General features: G+C 40.5%; 2 protein-coding genes across 4 annotated transcripts; both read right to left on the reverse strand.

Annotated features, from left to right (window-relative positions):
• Positions 1 to 3865: 3865 nt before the first annotated feature.
• On the reverse strand, positions 3866 to 15459 carry LOC119721330 (flavin-containing monooxygenase 5-like). 2 transcript variants are annotated; one of them, XM_038191366.1, is made up of 3 exons: positions 15157 to 15459; positions 5729 to 6367; positions 3866 to 5482 (listed from the first exon to the last, which is right to left on the reverse strand). In XM_038191366.1, exons 1-3 carry the CDS (start codon positions 15298 to 15300, stop codon positions 4526 to 4528), a joined length of 1740 nt encoding a protein of 579 aa, XP_038047294.1. In that variant the 5' UTR covers positions 15301 to 15459; the 3' UTR covers positions 3866 to 4525. The 2 variants fall into 2 exon arrangements, with proteins under 2 accessions (XP_038047294.1, XP_038047302.1); XM_038191374.1 differs by lacking the exon at positions 15157 to 15459 and adding an exon at positions 9898 to 10050.
• A 3311-nt stretch (positions 15460 to 18770) lies between these two features.
• LOC119721346 (flavin-containing monooxygenase 5-like) lies at positions 18771 to 24537 on the reverse strand. Of its 2 annotated transcripts, none has more exons than XM_038191393.1 (3): positions 24415 to 24537; positions 20439 to 21077; positions 18771 to 20197 (listed from the first exon to the last, which is right to left on the reverse strand). In XM_038191393.1, exons 2-3 carry the CDS (start codon positions 21075 to 21077, stop codon positions 19244 to 19246), a joined length of 1593 nt encoding a protein of 530 aa, XP_038047321.1. In that variant the 5' UTR covers positions 24415 to 24537; the 3' UTR covers positions 18771 to 19243. The 2 variants fall into 2 exon arrangements, with proteins under 2 accessions (XP_038047321.1, XP_038047313.1); XM_038191385.1 differs by lacking the exon at positions 24415 to 24537 and adding an exon at positions 24039 to 24173.
• Positions 24538 to 26294: the final 1757 nt, after the last annotated feature.

Here is a 26294-nt window from a genome sequence, read left to right on the forward strand (position 1 = left end):
TTTGGTTTGGACAAGTCGGAATAGTTTGAAGTAGGCGATGAAGTCGCCGAAGCTGGGAAGACAGAGCCGAGTTTTCGCAAACTACTGATCATCAACCGTTGCTAGTTCGCCAGAGAGCCACATATACTGCAAGTCAAATGTGTCAAATGCGCTTTTGAAGTAAGTGAGCAAAGTTCAAGCTAGACTCAGTTAATGTCACAGTTTATCGCAGTTTGAATACCATTTTCTGCACGATGATTGATCGATTGACTAGTGCATATGTGGGAGTCCCGATATAACAGGACACCGCCATTGTGTATGGCGTGTTTATCGTTTATCTCCATGACACCGCGCGCTATTGCGTGCGGAGGGACTGTCCCTGAATGAGAAATAATTTTGCGGAGAGCTCGAGTGGGCAATCGATGAGAAATTCAGACACATGTAGGAGAATGCTGTACGCTAATGTCACTGTCATGAACTCAGGAATGATAACCCTGCTTCCTATAATTTCGGGGGACTTAAGTTCCATCCAGGAAGTGAGTATTTATTAAGCTAAGATACATAGACCCACTTTACAGCTTTTTTTGTGTAAAGTTTGCAGCCACGTGAGGTATAACATGAAACTTTCTGCGTAGGCCACATGTACATGTACATGTGTTTAACCATGTAGTTCTATGTGTTTTTCACAGTACCGAATGTTCACCACTCCATGTACATGCATTGAGACATCCTAACATTTTGGACTGACTGACCCTGGGGTAAGGTTTTATATATATTTATTATTATTTTTGAAGACGATTATTGAACTAAGAGTGTGTCTAGAACCCAGATATTATTATGAAACTGTGTATTATGTAATAAATAGGCAATACTTATTTTTTTTGTTACAGGGTTTTGTTTTGGGGTTTTCTATTCCTACCTCTATGATTGACGTACCAAGCATCCGATTGGTAATAAACCGTGGTGATCGAGAAGTGATTGACTGGTGTCCAGTTTCATCCGTGTTTAATCAAGGACGGACCCCAGCCCTAGACTTATAATAGGGTAGACCACCACACATATACCAGCCGTCGAGTATGAAGGGCGCGCTTTTGTTCGACGAGATAGGCATAAGTTCTGAATGATACTTGCTGCTGAATAACATGCAATTCAATATAAATTGCACTCGAACGTTGTCATTAGCAATCCACGTACCTCAATACTGGTTACTGGTAAAGCAGACCTTCAAGTTTGGAAGAAATCCTTCGAAAACGTCTCCAAATCTATGTATTTATATCAATTTCTAGGAATGTACGAAAGTTGTCATTTCACGAGTAGTTGAACAATTATATCATCTAAGTATATTCCGAATTTCAGCTTAATCTGTTGGTGCTAAAGCTTGTGGTGCAGCTTAAAATATCTCTAAGGAAAATCTCGACGAGTATTTTTTTCGACCCAACCCACTTGCATGGTTTTCATAGCGCCGTAGGTCTTACGGTTGACCAATTTCGGCGTGTCACAGCTGTCACAAATTGATGCTGTTTTTACCCCAGACACCGCATACAAAAACAAACGCTAATGTAACGCACATACAGGCACCAGACTATTCCTCATTTGCATACGTGTTCAAAAATCTTGCACTTGCAAAATAATGATCCAAACCAGGATGAGAGGGCAGGTAGTGGTGGGCGCGTACTGCTCGACACCCTGCGGACGAGGTTGTCGTAGGTCAGGTAGCCACTAGCGCTGCGCGCGGACTATATAATACGTCACAAGTTTCGGAAAAAGGAGGAACGCATCCCTTTTCCGAAAATGACCGAAGTTTGCCGAATGTATTTCAAGGACAATCTCAGATAGCACTCGTGTATTTCTGGGTATAAAAAGGTTTTATTTGAGTTCCTTGCTTTTAAAAAATTTAGAAATTAAGTTGATAATTAATATTCATAAACTGCATCAAGAAACTTAAAATTCAATGACGATTTCTTACATCAACATAACAATAGTACGCTCTAACTGACCTGCTAAATATTTCGTTGAACTCATCTCGGTTTAACTACAAACACAATTTGGATGGTGAACTAAAATATCGATCCCACCGCTGCCACCAAAAACTGTAACGAGGAGATATTTTCTGATTGGTCAATATTATTATAAACACATGCCGTCTGTTGTCTAGGTCTACCTTTGAAAATCAGTGCGAGAATTGACGGCCTGGTATTTCTTCAGTGATCTTTAACCTGGGGCACATCTACGTTTGACTGGGGGCTGGGGGTATACACCATCTTTTCCCGAAGAAAAGATTACTTGCAAGCGAAAACTCAAACTAAGATAAGCGCAAATGACGATGCAATAACACAGATTGTATTCAATGAAATTTGTTAAACGGTTTTCGGGTATAAAACAGAGGAAATTCCAGCAATGATAGAATCATAAAAATAATACACGGTGGCAAAATACAGGCTTGAACTCAGCTTACTCATTGAAAGTTATTTCAGTTTTTAAAACATCTCTTGCCTACAACGACATCTTGGCCTATAACATTGAGATACAGTACATCTTTAATAAAACGGTAAATGTTAAAAACTGACTACATGTGTAATACATATCGGAATAAATGTGTGCTTGGCCGGTTTTATACACGTTGATATTAAATGACCCGAGCGGAAGGCGAGCTGGTCATAATCAGCGTCCAGACTCCAAACCGGTCTTAAACATAAAATGTTTAACCGGCCAAGCACATATTTATTCCCATTCATAAATACCTTTTCGGTCAAACAGTAACAACAAGACAAAAAGTATAAATTTCCAACGATTCTGTTCAACAAGTTTATTTCATGATTTTTGAAACACCCCTCTGGCTATGTTATGGTATGTGCCTCTCGTGAGTAGTCATAAACAACTCCTTATATGGAGATTGGCGCGCGCGTTCCGCGTACTGTGCGATGTGGCGCAGAACGCAGCTGTGCCGGTGTTACTGGTATTATTGCGCATGCCTATTAAACCGAGGAAAGTGAGTCCAAATTGTATGTGACACCAGAAAAGTGTTTAAGACCAGCCAGCCGGTGTTTTATCATCCGTTTAAGACCGGCCACGTGACGGTCTCTCGACCAATAGTAATGGGTAAGCTGTCTGAGGTATTTATAAATAAAAATGAATACGTAAACTACACGACTCCCGTTTTCTTAGAAATCAACAAGCTCCCTTATGTGATATTTAACAATGTCAGTGTCACCTCGTCCAAATTGTCGGTTGGTGTAATAGCGAGATTCTGTCCCCCACAATAGGCATACCATTAGACTCATTCATTTAGTTACGTCACTGATCAACAAAGCTTATACTAAAACCACTTGTCTATATTTTGTGATAGAGTACCGAAGGGCGCCGCATATTTTGTTCCACGCGCACAGCTGAAGTGTGTGAAGACATCAGCTGCGAACCAGAGTGAACCAGAACAATGACAGCTGACGTCACACTTCGGTGCTCTGTAGCAACATAACTGTACAAATTGACAAACTACTTAGCCGTTTCATCGCAATGACCTGTCATAATACCCCACGTTCGATGTGTTTGTTTACAAGACGGCTGCAACAGTTTCCCTTACTTTAATCACTGATCCCGAACACAAGGAGTAACGACTCTGCCAAACTCTTGGTTAGACGCGTGATATTAAACGGCCCGCACAGGTTTTTTTCTATATTTTTGAATATTCATGATCCTACGTTTTTGGCCTTTATTATGGAATTCTGATAAGTGATAACTACATATTAACCATGTTAATGCCGAGCACTATATCTTTAGCTTTAAAATGAACTATGAAATGTCACTTTTATTTCATCGGTTCGGGACCACATCTCTCAAAAACTTTTTAATGAAAGCCTAATTAAAAACGAAACTTGGGTAAACGGTGTTCTCCTCGAAAGTTGACGTTTATTTCCCGGGTAAATACTTCATCTATGACGAAAAAACCTGCACAATAGCATCTGTATATCCTGAAGTATTTATACTTTTAAACAATTTTGGAACATTTATATCTTACATAAGGAGTAGTTTTGCTTTCAGTTTTATGAAAGTTTTATGAAAGTTTCCGTTTCGCGTCTAACCAATTAAGGCAAGTCCGCTCAGTACATTTTGTACTAGAGCTCAGAACAGTCGTTTATCCTTGTGTGTAGGATCCGTGCTTTAATAAAGCATGTTTAACCTATTTGGACGACTACCGACACAAAAGCTGACTACCGACGCCGAAACACACAAAAGGCAATATCGTTGTGGTTGGCGTCCTACTTTGGGCCAACAGGCCATACCTAGTCGGCATCAGAACCGACTGCCAAAGCCACGGTTGATATGTCTTCCGTATGTTCCTTGAATAATAAAACAATTTACATTAATATTCCATACGTTAATGCAAGACCAAGCCACCATCACAGCTTCAAAACAGAGATACACGAACAAGGACACCGTGGTGCTAAGCGTCTATTTTCAGGCCAAAAGTTCACTTTGAGAACCATCCAAAGCATGTTGACCCACCCAAAGCCACTGCAACGGAGCAACTCCAGTTAACAGTCCCTGCTTATATCAGAAGCCAAGCAGCCACAACCACAAACACAGAAACACATATAGCAATGACAATGACGTGATGGCTTGCTTCTTCTTTTGGGCCAATGGGTCTTGTCTTCATTGGCTTCAGGACCCGATCCCAAACCGTGTTGATGGCCTTCCGGGCTTCACCATTCTTCCCAGGACCCACCAATCGAAACTGGTATGGCACTAGGGGTCCGAACAAGCACCGGAGAGTCAGCACGGGATCGGTGAAGAAGAGCTTCAGGAAATTCGGCTCGACTCCGATCTCAGACGCCAGATTGATGCAGTAGGCTTGGGGATCAATGTGTCGGTGGTTAGGTAAAAATTCAAGCTTCATGGCTTCGTCGGTCGCCTTCACCTCAGCCTCCATATCCGGCTGGGATGGTAGCTCAGCCAACCCTTTGAAAACCCTCGTAGCCCAGCGAGCCTGCAGCTCGATGCACGGGATGACTGCGCCTAAGGGTCTGATGGCTCCGTTGAGCGACAGCGTATTGTGCTTTAGACCTAAAGGAAACACCAACTTGTACAGCGGCAGGCGGCCATCTTTTATTTGCAGTGATTGGCAGTCATCAACCTCCAAGGGCAGCGTGTCCTTGTATCCGGTGGCTAAGATGACGGCAGCGATGTCCTCCTCGGTGGTACCGTCTTCAAACACCACGCCCGTCTTAGTGAAGCTTGCGATGTTTGCCTTGATAATCACAGTGCCGTTGAAGATACAGCCCGGGAGGTCCTCAGTAATAAGTGGATCGCAGGCCGTCAGACTGTGAGCCGGCATCAAAGAATGATAAAACATCTCAAACTGACGCTTGAGGGATTTCGTATAAAGATTCAAGAATAGGCTCGCTGGGATCCCGTACCATCTTCTGAAAAACTGAAGATCCCATGGCATACCGTAGTCTCCAATGCGACTTGTAATCCATGCGCCACGTTTGGTGCTCAGGTACACCTGTTGCGTTGATATAAAAGAAACTAGTTAACTTCGAAATAATGATGACCATCGGCTCATGCTCAATGTTGAGCACGATGAAAGAAAGAATTCCTGTCCCGAAACGTAGACACTTATTAAACTAAACCCTAATTACTAAACCCTTAACAAGTAAATTGTACTATGAACTTTCATCCCAGCATGTGAAAGTTTGACCTAATATTAAATCTTATTTTAACAGCTGGAGGAGATTTACAGCGTTCCTACCTGTGATGCCTGACGGCTGATGTCTGTAGCTGCATCTGCTGCTGAATCACCAATCCCAACCACCACCACTCGCTTGCCTTCGAATTCCTCCGGCCTCCGGAAAGCCTGGCTGTGAAAAATCTTCCCTTGGAACCCCTCAAGGCCAGGAAACTCTGGGATGTTAGGGTTGTTGAGCATCCCAGTGCAGATCATCACAGTATCAAACTCCTGGCTAGTCTGTCTTGCCGCTCCCTCCGCTTGGGTAGTGACGACCCATCGCCCAGTAGACTCGTAGTCTGGCGCCTGGGCCAAGCGGGTCACTCTAGTCGAGAAGCGGATGTGCTTCTTGAGGCCAAACTTGTCGGCGTACATGTCCAGGTACCTCTTCATGTAGCTGTTGTGGAGAAAATTTGGCCACTCGTCGGGAAACAGGAAGTCGCTGAAGCTCATGCTCTCTTTGCTGGTGTTGGTGGTGGTCGACCTGTAGACCGAGGTCGTTACCTCGTGTTTGCTGTTTTCGCGATAGTTCCAAAGACCACCCAAGTCATCTGACCTCTCAAAGCAAGTTGGCTGAAGGCCTTCGTCAAGGCAGCACTTGACTGCTGCTAGGCCAGAAACCCCACAGCCGATAACGGCAACTGTCTTTCTGCTGTCTCCCATCTGTAAAGTCAATGAGTAGCATTTGGTCAGGTATGTTGACGAGAATAAGATCAGGGATTTAACATTTGGACAGAACCATGGATCCGATTCCGAATTCTGAACTGTTCCTCGTGTGTTTAATACGCAAACGTAACTTTGTGTTTCAGTTTCGATGTACAATTTTGAAACATCTGAGGTCAGACTCCCACTGAATGCGTATTTCCAGAAGATTCTGAACAAATTTTTAATAGAGATCGTACAAAATTACATTTTCGTGCTTGGTGATGCTCTGTTTTTAATACACATTTCATGAAGTATAGGTTTTCCCTGCAATTTAAAACGTTTATCATTCGAATTCACTGTTTCTAATATTCAAATTCGTCGAGCAACATCGATTTAGTGCACTTCCGATGTTTAATTAGGTCTTTTGTCAGACAATTTGAACTGCAGTTCAAGCAAATTCAAACAATGAGCATACGTTTTCGTCCCGGAATATTCGATTTCGTCTCGTCTACGCCAACCCTTGTTATTCAGAAATCAAATTCGTCTAATTGATTTATATATATATTAGACGAATTCGATCCCTGAATGCTGCCATTATGCAACAGCTTAGACGAATTGTATCTGTAATGACGAATATTCTCGACCCGGTGACTAAAGAGGGTGACCAAACTTTAAAATTGAATGGTAAATGACTACATTGGTTTTGTTAAAAGCGTGTGACATTTTTCGTGGATGATATTGAATGTGAGAGTTGGTGAATTTGAATGAAAAAGCTTTTAAAATAGCCGGGAAAACCTATATTAATTTGCTTTTCGCGCATTTTTGTTTTGTGTGAAGCAACAAAATTGCTGTAAATCGTTATAAGAAGGGCGCATAACAAGGTACGCTGTTAAAGTTTCGGCTAAAGTAGATACCATACGTTTTGCATCATCAAAGGCACAATTCCCCCAAATATACAGTACATGTGTCCTAATTGATTTCTACTATACTCCGTCGTGGTACAATGTACATACAGAAGGAGTCCATATGGGCTCCGTGCGCTAACAAAAGAGGGCGCGTTTTTACCTCTTTTGAGAGCTCCGTGGATGGGACACACAGCGTGAGCGTACTGTACTGTACTGGTTCGCGCTCGATGTATGCGCGACTTCCTAAAATGTGCAAAAGCTATAGCCACCGCGTCTTCGCGTGAGCGTCAGGCGCACTGATCTCTATATAAAGACTGGATAGCGGATATGCATACAACATTCACACAGTAGACTTTGCATATTGACTAATTCGCCCCCGGTCTCACGAAGATGGCCGCGTATAATACGAACGTTCTACGCGTACATACAGCGCGCGTTGTATCAACAGTTGATGCGCATTTTGGTCACGTACACATATTATGATGTTCTAAAAGGAACACATTTCCGTAGTGATTATTATTTCAAAAACGCCGAAAAAGTGATTTGCGGCATTATAAAAGTAACCACTACGTTAGAAAAATTGTGGTAAACCTTGGTCAGTTGGTCAGTGGTGGTGGCCAAAATATAAGTCAAGTGAGCCGCGACGTTACAAAAGAAATCAAGCTGTCTATAAAGACGGCAACTTGTCCTTTGTAGATCACCAGCCGGTCTCACCAATATGGCGTCAAATTCGTACATTGTGCGGCTCTTTATTAGCTATCCAGTCTTTATATAGAGATCAGTGGTCAGGCGTCGCGTTACGTCAGCGCGCGAAAACGTTCGAATTCAACTTGTGATGGTCTCCGAGACTAATCCCCGCCTCCAATAACTTTGGATACATTCCAAATACGCTGTGGATGGATCAGGATCCAGTCTAGGTCACCTCAACTCTCTTTTTCTGGCCGTTGATGGGGTACTTGTGCACGGAGCCCATAGGCCAGCCCACTTGACAACCCAATAATTCTAGTCATTCTAATATTTGCCAAATGTTGCTGAAGTCATTTTGAATAACCAGATGAATGAGATTTCCCCTCAAAAGCACATAAATAAGCTATATATTGCCTAAAGATTGCTTATTTCTTCACTCAGATCATTTTACGATTGTGAAGGTTAAACAAATACTAAAACAGGAGAATTCAAAATTCCATTTTACATGCAATAATAAAAAATATGATTAGAAAGAAATAAGCGAAATATTTGAAATCGAACAATAAAGGATTAGACTGAAGAAACTCATTCAGGAACCGTTTATATACGCGTTAAAGGAAAACTCAAAAGTGCATAAAAATACACACACGGGACCATGTAGGTTTGCCTATTATGCAATGTACAATAAGCAGTTTCGCAGTTGCTGTGTATGTGTACGCAACGTCAATCGAATCGCACATGTGCAGACTAGTTAAAAGGCCCACAATTTCCCACGCCGGCCTAATCAAGATTTGCATAAAAGCATTTTGTGGAGCATTAATGAGGGTTTGCAAAAAACAAAAGCACAGGACTGTCAGCTTGTGTTTTTGTGACATTCGGATGAAATGGGGCCATAATAGCTTATTTTCAAAATGGCGACGGGCTTCAGGACTATTTTTGTGGTGATCATCTTCGGATGGAAATTTCTCCCACAAGTCATCGAATTACCCAAAACAAATTGTTCAAAAAAATGACAGATGATGAAATAAGCTTAAATTTGATGCACGTCTTGAACACCTCAGAGAGTTGTGAGTACATGTATTTTTTATAATAATTTAGGTGCGCGTAATTACCACTTTATAGGTCTGTGGCAGTCTACTGGTCTGCACCCTTATTGCAGTTCGCCCACTACCGGGTGTTTCAAAAAAAAAAAAGGAAACCCAACTTCAAAGAATGAGTATCGGACAGACGATATGTTTACTGGCTATAAAACTGGTATCATCTGAAAGCGTAATCTCTATGCTTTTCAATGAAACTATGTTTAGGTTTTCTGAGTCATGCAACAGTCAGCATCATTGTCTTGAAAACTGGGTGCAAAAATGCAGTTGGTTCATTTCCTTAAAAAAATAAAACCTCTGGGCACGGTGTGCCTATTGTTACGGAACTGTCTGTGAAATGGCTTGAATGTTAATCCTCGGGAAAATGGCACATTGTTTTGAACGTGGCTTGGTCAAAACGAGAAATTCATGACAAACAATAAAATCCAGTTTTGAATCCAACTCAACTTGTTTTTTGTTTTGTTTCTTTTTATGCACTCGTGTCCTCTTCTTGAATACTTATTCTCATGCACACCATGCCTATTGTGTTTGACATGAAAGTGAACCAACTGCAATTTTGCATCAAAACCCCATGACAGTGACCCTGGAAATGGAAACAATTAAGGTATCATTGAAAAGCATAAAGATTACGCTTTCAGATGATACCAGCTTTATAGCCTGTAAACATTTAGTCTGTGCATACTGGTTCTTCAAGTTGGGTTTCCTTTTTATTGAAACACCCTGTATAGTGCACAAGATATGATAACAGTTCACACGTATCAACCAAGACAGAAAATACATTACTCTTTGTGTGGCAAAATGCTCCATTTACACAATCCCGGACATGCACTTTCCCCAAAGGTATGTCAAATAAACTTACTGTCAGTATTCAGCTATAAAGAACAGCCTGAGTTTTCAGAACTGCTGAATATTCTGGCTGCAATGTGAGCTGTAACCTTCGAAAACCTCGGCAGGTCGCATACAATAATTGTATCACCATAGATTCTCACTGCCGACATGCTTGTACAGTACGCGTATACGTAAAACACATCCCTCCGTCGCGGACTAATCTCAATTTAATTTAGAATCAGCTGACAACTATCACTTTACCCTCGGGTATTTCTCATAAAGGAACCAATGATATCACTTATATATGCACCCAAACCTTATAATTAGTTATACCAACATGCTTGAGGGACTGATCATTATGAAACAATAAGGAACTATTTTGAGGGACGCGTATGCAACTCATGCATAATTCGGTGTGTGCCTATTCGGCCGCGTACGTACGACTTATTTGCAATGGCTACCGGTACATATGCTGAAGCCTATTTGCGAACGCGGCCTCTAATGCAAATGATCCTGCCTTTTTATTAGCATGGAGCGCAAGCTAGGTCATCACGTACGTACTAAAACATCAACTTCCCAATCCTTGACCTATTGTAACATGTTCAGTGATCCATGATCAGAAACCACGTAGCAATTATAGTTACCTGATCTGTCCCATATCTAGCTGGGTATAATGCATGCAGTGACATGTAGATTTCTCGCTGCTCTAGTCACGCATGCATATGGCGCCAGTACCCAACAAATTTCGAAACCCAAAAATGCTATAAAAAAATAATACACTGTAAAAATATGTGAAATGTCATATGCTATTATCGGTACGCCTTCTTTCTTTTGCAGCCAAATTGACAATCTATACCAGCTAATGTGTTTGTTGAATTACTTATTAGGGCAACAACCTGAAGAGATGTATGGGGTGGTCTTCAAAAATAATTACAAACTTCTTCCCTTGAAGACTGATGAAGTTAAAAGTTTAAACATGCATGCCACGTCCTGCAGCCAGTGCACTCAGGTATATAGCTTACCTGTGTAAGCCTACCTGGGGAATATAACGATTTTTTAAGGTTGAGAAATGTGTAAAACTAATCGAGATTGAACACAGTATAAATATGATGTCCCCGTGCTCTTCCATCCAGATATGTCTTATTTTCAGGAACAACTTTGACCCTTTTATACTATTATGTTTTTATACTTAGCGTATTTTTCGTTCATCTTGTAACAGTGCTGACCTGGCCCTGAACCCTACTCCATACACTACGGTCAAACTCCCATGAATCACCCCAATTAACTTACCCTGGGAGCTAGCCCGAAAGCCCGGATTGAAATTGTATGCACTTGTTATGTATTGTACATGCCAATGAAAGCTAGATGACCGTTTTATACGTGTACGGTCCTGGTACGTGAACTTTAGGCCTGACCCTTCAGACTGAAATGCTAATGCACGTTGCTCTTACAACCGTACACTGTGAGTTTGAGCGGGAATTGTATAACAGACTGAAGCAGTATTATTTATGCCTTTAACGTCTAACTCAAATTTGCGCCAGTTTTAGTTGAGAGAAAATCAACTCAGATCTATAAATTAGAATTTACCCCAGGTAACAAGTTCACGGTTGTTGGCTCGGGTATCTCAATACAATATTGTTACATTTTGATTAATTCATCAAATTGAAAAAAAAAAATACATAGGCCTACTGGCCCATAGTACACAAATCAAAAGTCTTCTCGATATATGTATACACTTCCAAACATTTTGCCTTTTGCTAAATAAACAATATCTGTTATATTTAAAATTATAACTAACTTTCCAACCTATCACGTTGTTTAAAAGGTTTGCAGACTTCCAAAACGGAAATTACAAGGAGGGTACTTTTGGTTCGAATAAAATATACACGATGAATTTTTTAAATTGGGAAAAAAATTGAATCTGTTGAAGAGCACGTACGTGGGATGAACGAAGCCTCCCCCAGCTTAAATTTACTGAGAAAAAAATTGAGCCACTTAAAAAAATACCCATGTTGTATCCCCGACCCATACACTGGATACGGTATTTGTATTGGGCCTTTGTGTGTGACGTCAGGTGATCAACGATGAGGTCGTGAACCAGAACCACACAAAGACCCCCCCCCCAAAAAAAAACCAGGTTCATTTAGTTGTGCTTCAGCAATTGTGATCAATTCCATTAAATCGCGTAACAAATGGTCCGCCGGGTCAGGCACCGGTTGCTTTGAAAGCCTATACAAATATCGAATACTGGTTTATTGTGTTGTCGCACGCAGGGATGCAATAAAAATTGTAAAGCTTGAACTCTCTTTGCCCTGAATATTTGGAAACAAAGCAAACACACCGACAGGCATCTTTTTAAAAATGCATACAAGCTCATATAGCCTGTTTATTACTAGTACAAATTTACTACAGGGTGGATAAAAAAAAAACCCAAACCGAGATATTTTTGCTTATTTGAACAGAAGTAGAGCACATGTGAATCAAAGGGAGATATCCTCTGTTAGGGTTGAATCTCCTCTTTGAAATGACACCCTGATCATGTCATTACATTCATGGTTGACTGAGCAGTGACCAATTTATGAAAGGGTCTATTTAGAGAATTGCCATTTCCAAAAGTTCATGCGATGTCATGCAGGCACCTGAATGTAATACAGAACATATTTGATTACCAAAGAGCGCAAGATTTTTTTTAAGTAACTTGAATTTCACACGAAACAATTTCATTAATCTTAAGAAGAATCGTCCAGTTGCAGTTTTAATATGCGCATAATTATTTTGATAAAAGATCCGTTGCCCAAGCAACTTTCGAGTTTCACTCCGAAAGTTTATTTCCTTTTTTTCAGTTGCTATTTTCCTACGAAATACAAGTTATTCATTTTTGAATTAGACATCTACCGATAAAAATCATAAACGTCTATGAATTATTTCTTCACAACATTCAAGTTATTACCTGCTAGAAATTTAGGCCGAGTAAAAAAAAATAGTTTCTCGTCCGGGGTTTTTGAAAAAAAGGGAGGAAGCGGGGCTTTGTATTTTTTATTTTTTATTTTTTTCAAGATGACCGCCTTTTCAAAATGTCCTGCAACCGTTGGTGTTCCACTGTTCAAAGACACTTTTAAAGATGAAAGACAAGTTGTTTGGACAAGAGAACTGAACATGTTTACAGTGTCATTTAGAGTTGTATTGGTATTGGTATTTATTTTCCGATGACTTTTTCGTTGTGTTTCTACTACATTTTTCAAAAATAAAAAATACTTAAAAAATCCAGGCGGCCTCCAAAAAAGGAAGCGGGCGGGGACGAGAAACTTGTTTGTTTTTTTTACTTCGCCTTATTCGGCTCTCGCCAGGGAGGTTAACGCAATTTTTTATTTTTTTTTGAGAGAGAGAGAGCACGGGGCACGCATCTTTTTTGGCGCATGACTCGACAAGAATGACTTTGTTAAGGCGGACGTGGTTACTGGTAGTCAAGTGTGATATAAAATGCCGAGTTGGATACCTTTGGCTATGCATGCATTGGGTTCACGGTCTAAAATGTTACAGTATAAATACATTTCATGAATGCATAAATTGAATGAATATAGGTGTCTGGTGAACATGGGGAATTCACTTAACACATTTCGACCAAGGTGTATTTTTAACATATTTGAAAAGTTAATTTCACCAGCTTACAGAGATGCATGTATAACAGGTTTGTTGAATAACTTAGGGCAATAACCTTGAAGAGATGTAGGGGTGGTCTTCAAAAATAATTACAAACTTCTTCCCTTGAAGACTGATGAAGTTAAAAGTTAAACATGCCACATCCTGCAGCCCGTGCACTCAGGTATATATAGCTTACTAGTCTATATGGCTTACTAGGGGCTAGACGTTGTTCTTGTTTGCTTCGCCGATAACCGGCCACCGCTATAACCGGCCACCGCGAGAGGGCGCTATCACGACCAACCAATATCACCATAGACATAAAGAACCTTTATGTCTGTGAATATCACCCACGAACCTGTCGTGATAGCGCCCTCTCGCGGTGGCCGGTTATAGCGGTGGCCGGTTATCGGCGTAGCAAACAAGAACAACGTCTAGCCCCTAGACTAATAGCTTACCTGTGTAAGCCTACCTGGGGGTTATAACGATTTGTTAAGGTTGAGAAATATGTAAAACTAATCGAGTTTGAACACAGTATAAATATGATGTCCCCGTGCTCTTCCACCCAAATATGTCTTATTTTCAGGAACAACTTTGACCCTTTTATACTATTATGCTTTTATACTTCGCGTATTTTTCGTTCATCTTGCAACAATGCTGACCTGGCCCTGAACCCTACTCCATACACTATGGTAAAACCCCCATAAATCACGCCAAACCCTGGGAGCTATAGCCCGAAAGTCCAGATTGATACACTTATGTACATGCCAATGAAAGCCAGATGACCGTTTATACGTGTACGGTCATGGTACGTGAACTTTAGGCCTGACCCTTCAGACTGAAATGCTAATGTACGTTGCTCTTACAACCGTACTGTGACTTTGAGCGGGAATTTTATAACAGACTGAAGCAGTATTATTTATGCCTTTAACGTCTAACTCCAATTTGCGCCAGCTTTAGTTGAGAGAAAATCAACTCAGATCTATAAATTAAAATATACCCCAGGTAACAAGTTCACGGTTGTTGGCTCGGCCGGGTATCTCAAAACAATATTGATACATTTTGATTAATTCATCAAATTGAAAAAAAAATACATAGGCCTTCTGGCCTATAGTACACAAATCAAAAGTCTTCTCGATTATGTATACACTTCCAAACATTTTGCCATTTGCTAAAACAATATCTGTTATATCTAAAATTATAACTATCGAACAATTAGCTTTCCAACCTATCACGTTGTTTAAAAGGTCTAACGTGTCTCACATGAATTCGAGTAAATCTGATCCACATGTATATTCATTTCCTTGGAAAAGAATATCAAGATTTTTTTATTATTAAAACAAAAACCAGAAGACTTGAACGTTTGTTTCAGTGTATGGTCCTCCAAAACTGTTTGCATTGACGAGCCTCTAATCTCAATTGAGGCACAGATTTTCACTCTTAATCTACATTAATTCTGATCGAGTCTGAAGAAAATTTTCAACATTTATAAAAAAAAACACAAAGATGATAGGCTTAGGAAAATCTTCATTTTGTGACAGCGACTTAAATTTGTTCGAAAAGTTGTTTTACTTTTGATCCTCTTATCAGATTTTTAGAAAATGTGTTCGACATAAGAATGAGGACAAGATACAGAAAATTTCATTCCTACCTTCTGAGAAATGCTGCACTGAGTTAAAATAACTTGCTTGGCGACTGTACCGTCCGTACACAAGAAAATTATCAATCCGTAGTGTGAACTCGCCGTATTATGGTACACGTGTGTCTCTTTATTCTGGGTATCTCTCTTCAACATTGGCTTACAGAGTCTGATGCACCATAGCTTATAACATGGCCTATACTCATCAATAGTTTTAACTAACTGGCTAACATCTTGAAACTAGACCCGACTGTTGGTGCTTCGAACTACAAACTTGGCAATGAATACGTGGCACTTGTGCCCTCGCGGTCTTATAGGCAGACTGCACTTGACCTCTGCGTCGTGACCATACTGGGCCTGGTGGACGGTCACTTCCGGCTGTACCTTATTAAGATGTGTTACCCTATTTATTTTTTCTAGATTTATTACTTTACTCGTGAACCTTTAACCTTGTATGAAAGGAATTAGACTTGTAAACTAGTATATTCTCGACGTTACAGCGACCATGGCTCTAAACTCTAATTAGCAGTCCCCGAAAAATGGGGTTACGGTCGAGGGTCACAACCCGCCTGATGTTTGTACTGAGAACACATACCCCTTCGAGAAATTACAGGGCACAATCACGTCACTCATGCATGAACACAATAATTCGTTGGCCTGCAACTTCTGAGATCATTTCGAGCTTGTATTATGAATGCAGTATTTAAACATGAGAAACGCCAATTCGCTCAGACTTATAAACGTTATGCAAACATTATATTCAATAGGCCCTCACATACAAGTCAGCAATACAAAGAAAACCCACCTGTTTTCATTGTTGAGCGTTTTGCGGTTTGTTCTCGTAGACAGAACTTATGTCCATCATTTGTTTCGATCACCATTGTTTGCCAATGGTTCGGTTTTCCAATTCGACATGCAATTGCGAGTGTGTGTAGGTCAGAAAAAAAAAATCGTCTTGGAAATGACACTTGGATTCCCAAGAGAGATATGCCATCATAGCTGCATATCTCGGCTCAGTTCCGAGTCTTTGCGCACCTAGCTCTTGAATGAAGATCGCCAAACACAGTACATCTTGATAGCACATTTCTATCGAGAAGTCATGGATCAAATCTGACCCTGTCAATTGCTCTGCTCAACTATATTGCCAGTTTCTCATTTTGCATGCTACCAAACCACTGTGGTCGGGGGAGGGGGCAACTCACAGAGTAAAATTAAGGATTTGTTTGACGATTAACATTTCATAAAGAAAATCCCACTCTACTTTTAGAAGATTAAGTTGATACTTCCATCACGTTGTTTTCTGTTTTTTAATTAGCCGACCAAGAACTATATGGTACATTCATGCATGAAGTTCAAGCACCCTTCATCTTTTCATCTTTTCCACATTTGAGGGGGTAATATAGTTAGGCCTCTTTGTTGATGAAGTCCGAACAGAGTAACATGACAATTAACCAGTCACAGTAATTGAATTTCACTTAAACGAATGCCTTATCAATTAAGGACCTCGAAAGGTTGCTCACGAGGTATCGTATCGCAATAACAAAATGGTAGGCCTATGTGTTAAAAATAATAGGCGTCAGCATATTGAACCATTCTGATGGTTGTGTTAGAATTGTCGGCACACAATACGCGTCTTAAAAAGTTGTGAAAATCGAGGAAAAAAATAACTAATGGAGCAATACGCCATTAAGGAGGTCCGCTCAAATTATTTGATTCAAGGACGCCAAGGCAACGAAGACAAACAGAGTGGAAACGGGAGTCCAAATGTGCTTTCCGAAACGTGTTCTTTCACAAAGACTTTACAATATATGTCTGGCTTATGACATAAATATCAACTTAAGCCCACAAATCTAGTGTTAGACCGTCATGCTGACACCATTTCAGCCATGTTCCCTGTATCCAACAACAGTACCGAATTATAATGTGTTTTTTTTTTGGGGGGGGGCGGGACAAAAAGGAACCAGACTATTTTTCCTTCCAGCCTCGCTTTGGTTACGTTGATTTGAATGGGAAAAAATCAAGATGGCAGCAACATGATTATGGCCTTTACAATCATCAATAAGATTAAATCCCTATACAAGCTGTAAGTCAAAGTTCTAAGTTTTTAAAGTAAACTTCCAATAAAGTTGGTAAAGTAAAGTAAAGTTCTTATAAAGTTTCAAATACGCAAGGTTTTAGGTACTCTATTAGGTAACGATCATAAAGTAATGTAACGTTCTAAGTAGTCTAATAATTAAAGTTTCTATAAAGTTATAAGTGCTATATTAATAACCGAATAACAAAGAAAATCTAGCCTAATGTAACGAACCTAAACGTAAATAATTATAAGATAAGCATTTAACTGTGTTTGATATACAGTATGTTCTAAAAGTATAAGCACCTATGCCTTTAACAAGAGCCAATCGAGAAAAATAAACAACATGCACCTTGAAGTTAATTACCAGCTACTTGTGTATGTAAATGACGTCATTAAAGGTATAGTCCATCATTTGTTATTTGTGCATTTTGTTCGTTTGAAGCAACAAAAGTGCTCAAAATCTAAAGAGTCGACGCGAGGGCACTCAATCGGTGCGTTTATTACAGGAAAATGATGGAAACTTCACATTTTCAAAGCCGAAATGACGGTAATTTTTTTTCAAGATGAAAAAAAATAATATATGTGTCATGAGAAAGAGAAAGAGTTAAAGTGTATGAAACCCTTTAACCCAATTAAAAAAGACCGCGCGGTTATCAAACTATGACTAAAAACGTCGGGAAAAGGGCCATTGTACATGAATTTTCGCCCGGAAACGAGCCCGCACAGAGGTTTGAGCTTAAGTGAACACAACAAATTCATATGCGTAACTGGTCCAAACGAATAAGAAAATAAAGCAATAATTTACGTTGAATTCAGCTCATAAACATGTGCATGTTGCCATAAACTTATTTGTATATTCATCCAATATTGAGCAATAATCGCTTTAACTAACTTATCTAAGTCAATCCACTAAAGTCTATAATATATCATAATTAACTTGATTAAACACCAACATCTCATAAAGTAATGTTACGTTCTAAGTAGTCTAATAATTAAAGTTTCTATAAAGTTATAAGTGCTATATTAATAACCGAATAACAAAGAAAATCTAGCCTAATGTAACGAACCTAAACGTAAATAATTATAAGATAAGCATTTAACTGTGTTTGATATACAGTATGTTTTAAAAGTATAAGCACCTTTGCCTTTAACAATAGTCAATCGAGAAAAATAAACAACATGCACCTTGAAGTTAATTACCAGCTACTTGTGTATGTAAATAACGTCATTAAAGGTATAGTCCATCATTTGTAATATGTGCATTTTGTTCGTTTGAAGCAACAAAAGTGCTCGAAATCTAAAGAAGGGTATTGAACATTTTTAACCTGATATGAAGTTTCAGCTCAGCTTCAGCTGTATATTCCGAGAAAAACAGCATTCTAGGAACTTAATTTCAAATCAAAAGTTGCTAAATCATGTTTTGAATTGGGCCTGAATTCAGCGTCCGAGACACGTTCTCAATGAGCCGATTGCAGCTGCGCGATGTTGCGCACTGATCCGACGAATTATAACAACCGCGCACCCTTGTAATTGTGTGTCGTGCCAATGCTTGCGCGCGCTTCGCTGCAAAACAAAACGAACTACTAATTTAAATTTCGTACGGTGCGACTTAAGAAGCACAGTTGGAAAGGCCTTCTTTTGTTGCTTTCTTCAAAATGACAGCTGTCCAGAAGGAATAATTTCACAGGGAGTTTAATCCTCTTACTATCTTTCAACCCAAGTATGTTAGTTTCATCAAGAATCACGCCAGTTACTTTTTGGATAGCTGCAAATGATAGACTCCAGCTTTAAAATACGTTCGTCCTTTCCGAAGAAATGTTATAAAGATATGTTTTGATACATGTATTTTCCTTATACCTAATTGTAATCATCGAGAAAAAAAAAGCACGCCTTCCTAAATACATGTACTTCAATTGTAATCATCGAAAAAAAAATAGGAGAACAACACTGTGGTATCTGGGCCAACAAGTCACGTCGTATCTTAATTTGCTTCAAAAGGTTGTGATGACCTTCTGTCTCCGCTTACAACAAAAGCCAGGCCGTCACGACTACAAGCACAGAAATACAGAAACCAAGAATGATAACATGCTGACGGGCGTCTTCTTTTGGGCCAATAGGTCTTGTCTTGGTAGGCTTCAGAACCCGCTCCCAAACCGTGTTGATGGCCTTCCGGGCTCCGTCATTCTTTCCAGGACCCTCCAGTCGATACTGGTATGGTACATGGGGTCCAAACAAGCACCGGAGAGTCAGCACAGGATCGGTGAAGAAGAGCTTCAGGAAATTTGGCTCGACTCCGATCTCAGACGCCACATTGATGCAGTATGCTACGGGATTGATGTAGCGGTGGGAAGGCAGAAAGGCTTCCTTCATCGCTTCGTCGGTTGCCTTCACCTCAGCTTCCATATCCGGTTGGGATGGCAGCTCAGCCAACCCTTTGAACACCCTCGGAGCCCAGCGAGCCTGCAGCTCCACACATGGGATGAACGCGCCAAAGGGTTTGATAGCTCCATTGACCGACAACGTGTTGTGCTGCATGCCTAGAGGAAACACCAACTTGTACAGCGGCAGGCGGCCATCTTTCATCTCCAGTGCTGGGCAGTCAACCTTAAAGGGCAGCGTGTCCTTGTAGCCGGTGGCCATGATGACGGCATCGATGTCCTCCTCGGTGGTACCGTCTCCAAACACCATGCCCGTCTTGGTAAATCTTGCGATGTTTGCCTTGATAATCACTGTGCCGTTTAGGATACAGCCCGGGAGATCCTCAGTAATAAGTGGCTCGCGGGCCGTAAGACCATGAGCCGGCATCAAAGAATTGTAGAACATCTCGAACTGACGCTTAATGGATTCCGTATGAAGAATCAAGTGTAGCTTCGCTGGGACCCTGAAGAATCTTCTGAAAAAATCAAGATCCCATGGCATACCGTAGTCTCCAATGCGACTTGTAATCCACGCGCCACGTTCGGTGCTCAGGTACACCTGTTGCGTAGATATAAAAAAAAAGAGACTAGTTAACCTCAAAATAACGATGATCATCGGCTCATGTTCAATATTGAGCATGATGAAATAAAGAATTCCTTTCCAGAAACGTAGACATTATTTTATTAAAAAGGTCGACTAAACCCTCAACAAGCAAATTGTTCGGTATGAAGTGTGTGAAAGTTTGACCTAATTTAAGATCTTACTCAAACATCTGAAGATTTACTGACGGCATTCCTACCTGTGATGCCAGACGGCTGATGTCTGTAGCTGCATCTGCTCCTGAATTCCCAATCCCAACCACAACCACTCGTTTGCCTTCGAATTCCTCCGGCCTCCGGAAAGCCTGGCTGTGAATAACCTTCCCCTGGAATCCCTCAAGGCCAGGAAACTCCGGGATGTTAGGGTTGTTGAGCATCCCAGTGCAGATCATCACAGTATCAAACTCCTGGCTAGTCTGTCTTGCCGCTCCCTCCGCTTGGGTAGTGACGACCCATCGCCCAGTAGACTCGTAGTCTGGCGCCTGGGCCAAGCGGGTCACTCTAGTCGAGAAGTGGATGTGCTTCTTGAGGCCAAACTTGTCGGCGTACATGTCCAGGTACCTCTTCATGTAGCTGTTGTGGAGAAAATTTGGCCACTCGTCAGGAAACAGGAAGTCGCTGAAGCTCATGCTCTCTTTGCTGGTGTTGGTGGTGGTCGACCTGTAGACCGAGGTCGTTACCTCGTGTTTGCTGTTTTCGCGATAGTTCCAAAGACCACCCAAGTCATCTGACCTCTCAAAGCAAGTTGGTTGAAGGCCTTCGTCAAGGCAGCACTTGACCGCAGCTAGGCCAGAAACCCCACAACCGATAACGGCAACTGTCTTACTGCTGTCTCCCATCTGTAAAGTCAACGAGTAGCATTTGGTCAGGTATGTTGACGAGAATAAGATTTGTTTTGTGTGTGAAGCAACACAATTGCTGTAAATCGTTATAAGAAGCAAGGTGCATAACAAGGTACGGTGTTACAGTTTCGGTTAAGTGGATACCATACGTTTTGAGGGATAGAAAAAAAGAGAGAAATCTTTGTTAACTTTGTTTTAGTTTTGTAAGTGGATTCCGTTGCCACTGCTTCCGAAAGTTGCCGTATCATTATGAATTGCATCTCTCCGTACAGTCCCTAATATACCCAGGGCATGATTCGTAATCAGCCGGTTAGTGGACATGGCGTCGAGGTCCCAGTGGGTGGGTAATCTTCGCAGTACTTAACGTTTTTCGTCAAATCGAAAAAAAAAAAACAAGAACAAGTGAACGCGTGCACACTGAAAACCTTCACGTCTTTTCTTTCTAACGACACCATTTCAAAGGCTACAATTTCACAGGGTATTAAAAAAAATACTCACAACTCTCCAAGGCGTTTGAAATACCCATCAAATTGAAGCCGATTTGTCTAATCTTTCACTTTCTGTTCAATTTTTGTTCCCTTATCTGATAACTTTTGGGAGAAAATTCCATCCAAAGATGATCACCCCTACATTGGTCTTGTGGCCCTTCGCCGTTTTGAAAAACGATGTCTGCGCTCCATTGCAAAATAAAGCAATTTAGGGCCCAAATTAATTTCATCCCAATTTCACGGAAATACGAGCTCGCAGTCTTTTTTTCACAAACCTTCAAGTTCATGGCCCACAAAATGCTCATGGCCTAGCAAAGAATTTGAGGGCGAACAAATTGTGATTCGTTGCTTTCTTTTTGCCATGCAAATTGACCGTGAATTATACTGATGAAGAGCATATCAATAATTGTGAGTAAAAACAATTGTAGCTCCCTATTTATCACCTGGAAGGGAACATTGACATTACTGGCTGCACTTCCATAGGTCTCACTTATTCCTAAAAACTCAGATTTTTAAGTAAACAAAATAAACATCTTAATCAACGAAAATCACTGCTTGCGAAAATCACTGCTTGCGTACATGCACTTGCATGTACATGTACTTGAACACCATGTACATGTGTGTCTAGTTCAGTGACGGCGTGAAGTTGTCGGTCTTTCTCTTATAGCGATTGGATACACGTAGGCCTACATCCGGCCAAATTACGATTTGTATACTAGTTTATCTGTAATAATAAAGAATTTTGGCCCCTGCACTTGAAGGTCTGTATTTGTAGAAGTGAATTAGGGTCCATGTCCCTGAATTTGGATTTCTGAACAAAACATTTGAATGGAATCTATATTGATATGGAGTGGAAAGGAATCTATTTGTTTTTGGTTTTTTTTCAAAATGGCGATGGGGTGATCATCGTTGGAGGGAAAAATCACATAAAATTCATAGGTCAACCCCCCCCCCCAAAAAAAAAGAAGATTTTTCCAAAAAGGTAAAGAGGATTAATTCAGCTTTCATTTGATGAATGTTTTGATCACCTGTGAGGGTTCAGAGTATGCTCCCCGATTTGTTTAAATTGGGGTATTTATCTTTTGTGCCTATGGGAATTTATGTATTGGTGTGTACGTGGATTGTTTACTTTCGTTTTGACGGGGACTTTACTGAATAAAGTCTTGTGACTGTACATAGAAATTTCTTTGAATAAAACTCGAGTCGTTCATTCATGTGCACTTGTTATGCAAAGCAGGGGCAGTGGTTCAAGGACATGTCGACATGCAGAAAATGTGCAAGAACGCGACTTGAATGCTTTTATGTGTTCACAATACAACGACGCTGTTTAGTTATTTCACTGTGTGACACAGTGAGATTTTTTAATCATAATGGCGTCAGCGATACTTGCTGGGGAGCTCTTGCGTACGACTTTCAAACTGTACTTTGGTACTGTTGTTTCCAGGACAATTGTGTGTACGGTAACCCGACGTACCCAGATTTTTAAAGACGAAATTGCCGACCTCAAACTTGTTAGTGCCATATTTGGCAACTATATGTGCGATATCAGTTTAATTAAACAAATGAACAGGTTAATTAAACATAGTACCATTGAAGTTACCTAAAAGTAAACATAACAGCATAGAAGACCGACAGACGAACATAAAATGTTACAAAATAAACCTATTTGTCTGGATAATTTTTGAGGGCGTTACCGGCAAGTTAACACAAACTTGGTGTCAAATAGATCATGGGAGTTACTTTTCTTTGACTTTTCATACAAGTTTACATAAACTTTAACTGTATGACCTGCAGTGGCGTAGCAAAGGGGGGGCGTGGGGGCGTGCTCCGTATTCAAATGATGTAGTATTCTTTTCGCAAGCAGTGATTTTCGTTGATTAAGATGTTTATTTTGTTTACTTAAAAATCTGAGTTTTTAGGAATAAGTGAGACCTATGGAAGTGCAGCCAGCAATGTCAATGTTCCCTTCCAGGTGATAAATAGGGACCTTCAATTTTTTTTATTACAATTATTGATTTGCTCTTCATCAGTATAATTCACGGTCAATTTGCATGGCAAAAAGAAAGCAACGAATTTCCTGTCAAAGAAATGTAGCCCAGTTGATTATATGGTGAGTTTTATTGGAAACTTATTTTGAGTATATCTTTTTGGGGTATAACTTTGGGGAAACTCACAAAATGGAAATTTTGGACATTTTATGCCACCATAGCGCCAGAATATGTTGGTAAAATGTCGCCAACATGCGAAGACTAGTGGATGTCTCACACTGCGCACGTGCAGCAAGTAACCCCAAGTGACTACACCGGCAATAGGCTATGAACATACGCGAGTCGTACTTGTGCACACAACTATTTACGTGTACACAAATGGTAACAATCGCAAACAAATCTAACTCGACTCCAGCGAAACAATAACGAGGAAAAAATGTCCCCAATAAAATAAAGATAGACCATTGCTATCATAAACTTACTGTCAGTATTCAGGTGGAACAGTCCGAGTCTTAACAAATGCTGAATATCCTGGGTGAAATGTAACCGTGTACCAGTAAACTTCGAAAACTTGCAATGCACGGGCGGCCTGCAAATTTTCTTTTCCCAAACGCCATCCGCACATGTGGTTGTTTAGCGCCCTCTACGATACTTTTATGATACGCACGCAGGTACGAATTCACGCTCTGATTGGTTGGATTTTGCGTGACCTGTGACCTGCGCGTCATCTCGATCATGACTCGGCAAGGTTTGAAACGGTCGTTAAGAGACTGATTCATTACTCTTTTATTCCAGTTTAGAGATGGTTTTCTTTTCGGTTGAAAAGCGTAACAATGTAGGAAAATCTGTAAAACCTACCTGTGTTGTAGATTGGCAATTCCCGTTACTTGCTCAGGCTCCATTTCGAATCACGAACGGTCGGATTGCATTATGCGATGCTCAAAATTTCGTCCACATGGTCCGCAACGAAACAGAAATCCAATGATCCGGTATGGAATGTGCGCATTTCTATAAGAAGATTTCGGATAGCATTTGCGCATATTGTCTAACTGCGGTCTTAAACAGCTGCAGCCAGATGCTTTATACAATGTACATAGGTCTTAGGCCACTTCCTTCACAATATTCTGTGAAGCTCATCAGAGTATCCCAGCGCCCTGTTTGCAGGGCGGGGGGGGGGGGGGGGGGGGGTACGAGCGAATATAATTATTTGTTTCCCCCTGGTTAGCAGTGCGACAGCTCAGTGAAAGAGGGTAGGATTTCGCACCGCGAGGTTGCGGGTTCGAATCTCTGTTTTGCACCCAATTTTTTTTTCCTTTTCTAACCTGATGCTTTTGAGGATTTTTTTTAAAAGGGAAATAAAGTCCAAATTTCATAATATTCAAATTCACTTTTTTTCAAATTTTATATTTTCTTCTCATGTTTTTATAAAATGGTTAATAATAATAATAATAATAATAACACGGTTTTTATATAGCGCATCACACCAAGGTCTCGATACGCTTCACAGGAAACAACAATTAAAAGCAATTAATGGAACAGGTAAGTTTAAAGGAGTGTTTTAAATTCATTTTCGGCATTGACAGTTCTAATATGGTGTGGGAGAGAGTTCCAAAGCGATGGTGATGCATGCATGAAGGAACGATGTCCATAAGTCTTAGTGCGAGTGACCGGTGTACTGAGCAGCAATGTTGAGCTAGAACGGAGGGTGCGTTGTGGCTGGTATACTTGAATAAGTTCACGGAGGTATGCTGGTGCTGAAGTTTCGAGGTTTGAGAATCAGGAATACAGTTAAGTCCAAAACGCCATAGCGTACACCCATATGTGGATGTTGTTTGGGAGAAAAAAATCCCCAGCTTTTACTGAGAAAAAAAATTGAGCCACTTAAAAAAATACCAATGTTTTATCCCCGATCCATCATCGTGGATACGGTATTTGTATTGGGCCTTTGTGTGTGACGTCAGGTGATCAACAATGAGGTCATGAACCAGAACCACACGCAATTGTGATCAATTCCATTAAATCTCGTAACAAATGGTCCGCCGGGTCAGGCACCGTTTGCTTGGAAAGTCTATACAAAAATCGAATACTGGTTTATTGTGTTGTAGCACGCAGGGATGCAATAAAAATTGTAAAGCTTGAACTCTCTTTGCGCTGAATATTTGGAAACAAAGCAAACACACCGACAGGTATCTTTTTAAAAATGCATTACAAACTCATATAGCCTGTTTATTACTAGTACAAATTTACTACAGGGTGGATAAAAAAAACCCCGAAACCGAGATATTTTTGCTTATTTGAACAGAAGTAGAGCCCATGTGAATCAAAGGGAGATATCGTACTTTTGCTTCCTAAGTACAGACCTATTGTGCAGCGAGACAAACTACGTGTGGTTGAATTCAAGCAGTGGTCCCCTGAAGCTTCAACCTGCTTACAAGAATGTTATGCATGCACGGATTGGTCTGTTTTCATTGATTCCGCACAGGATATTCATGAACTGACGGACACGGTGAGCTGCTACGTTCAGTTTTGCGAGGACACTTTAATTCCATCTAGAAAGGTGAAAATATTCCCTAACAACAAACCGTGGATCACAAAATACATTAAAGAGGTGATAAACAGGAAAAAAGGAGTATTTGGACGAGGAAATAAAGCTGAGCTGAAGGAAATACAGAAAGAACTAAAACGCACCATTCGCAACGAAAAGAGAGTTTATAAAGAAAAGGTTGAAGAACACTTCA

Source organism: Patiria miniata, unplaced genomic scaffold (genome assembly GCF_015706575.1).
Source record: "Patiria miniata isolate m_02_andy unplaced genomic scaffold, ASM1570657v1 HiC_scaffold_1, whole genome shotgun sequence".
NCBI classification, from domain to species: Eukaryota; Metazoa; Echinodermata; class Asteroidea; order Valvatida; family Asterinidae; genus Patiria; species Patiria miniata.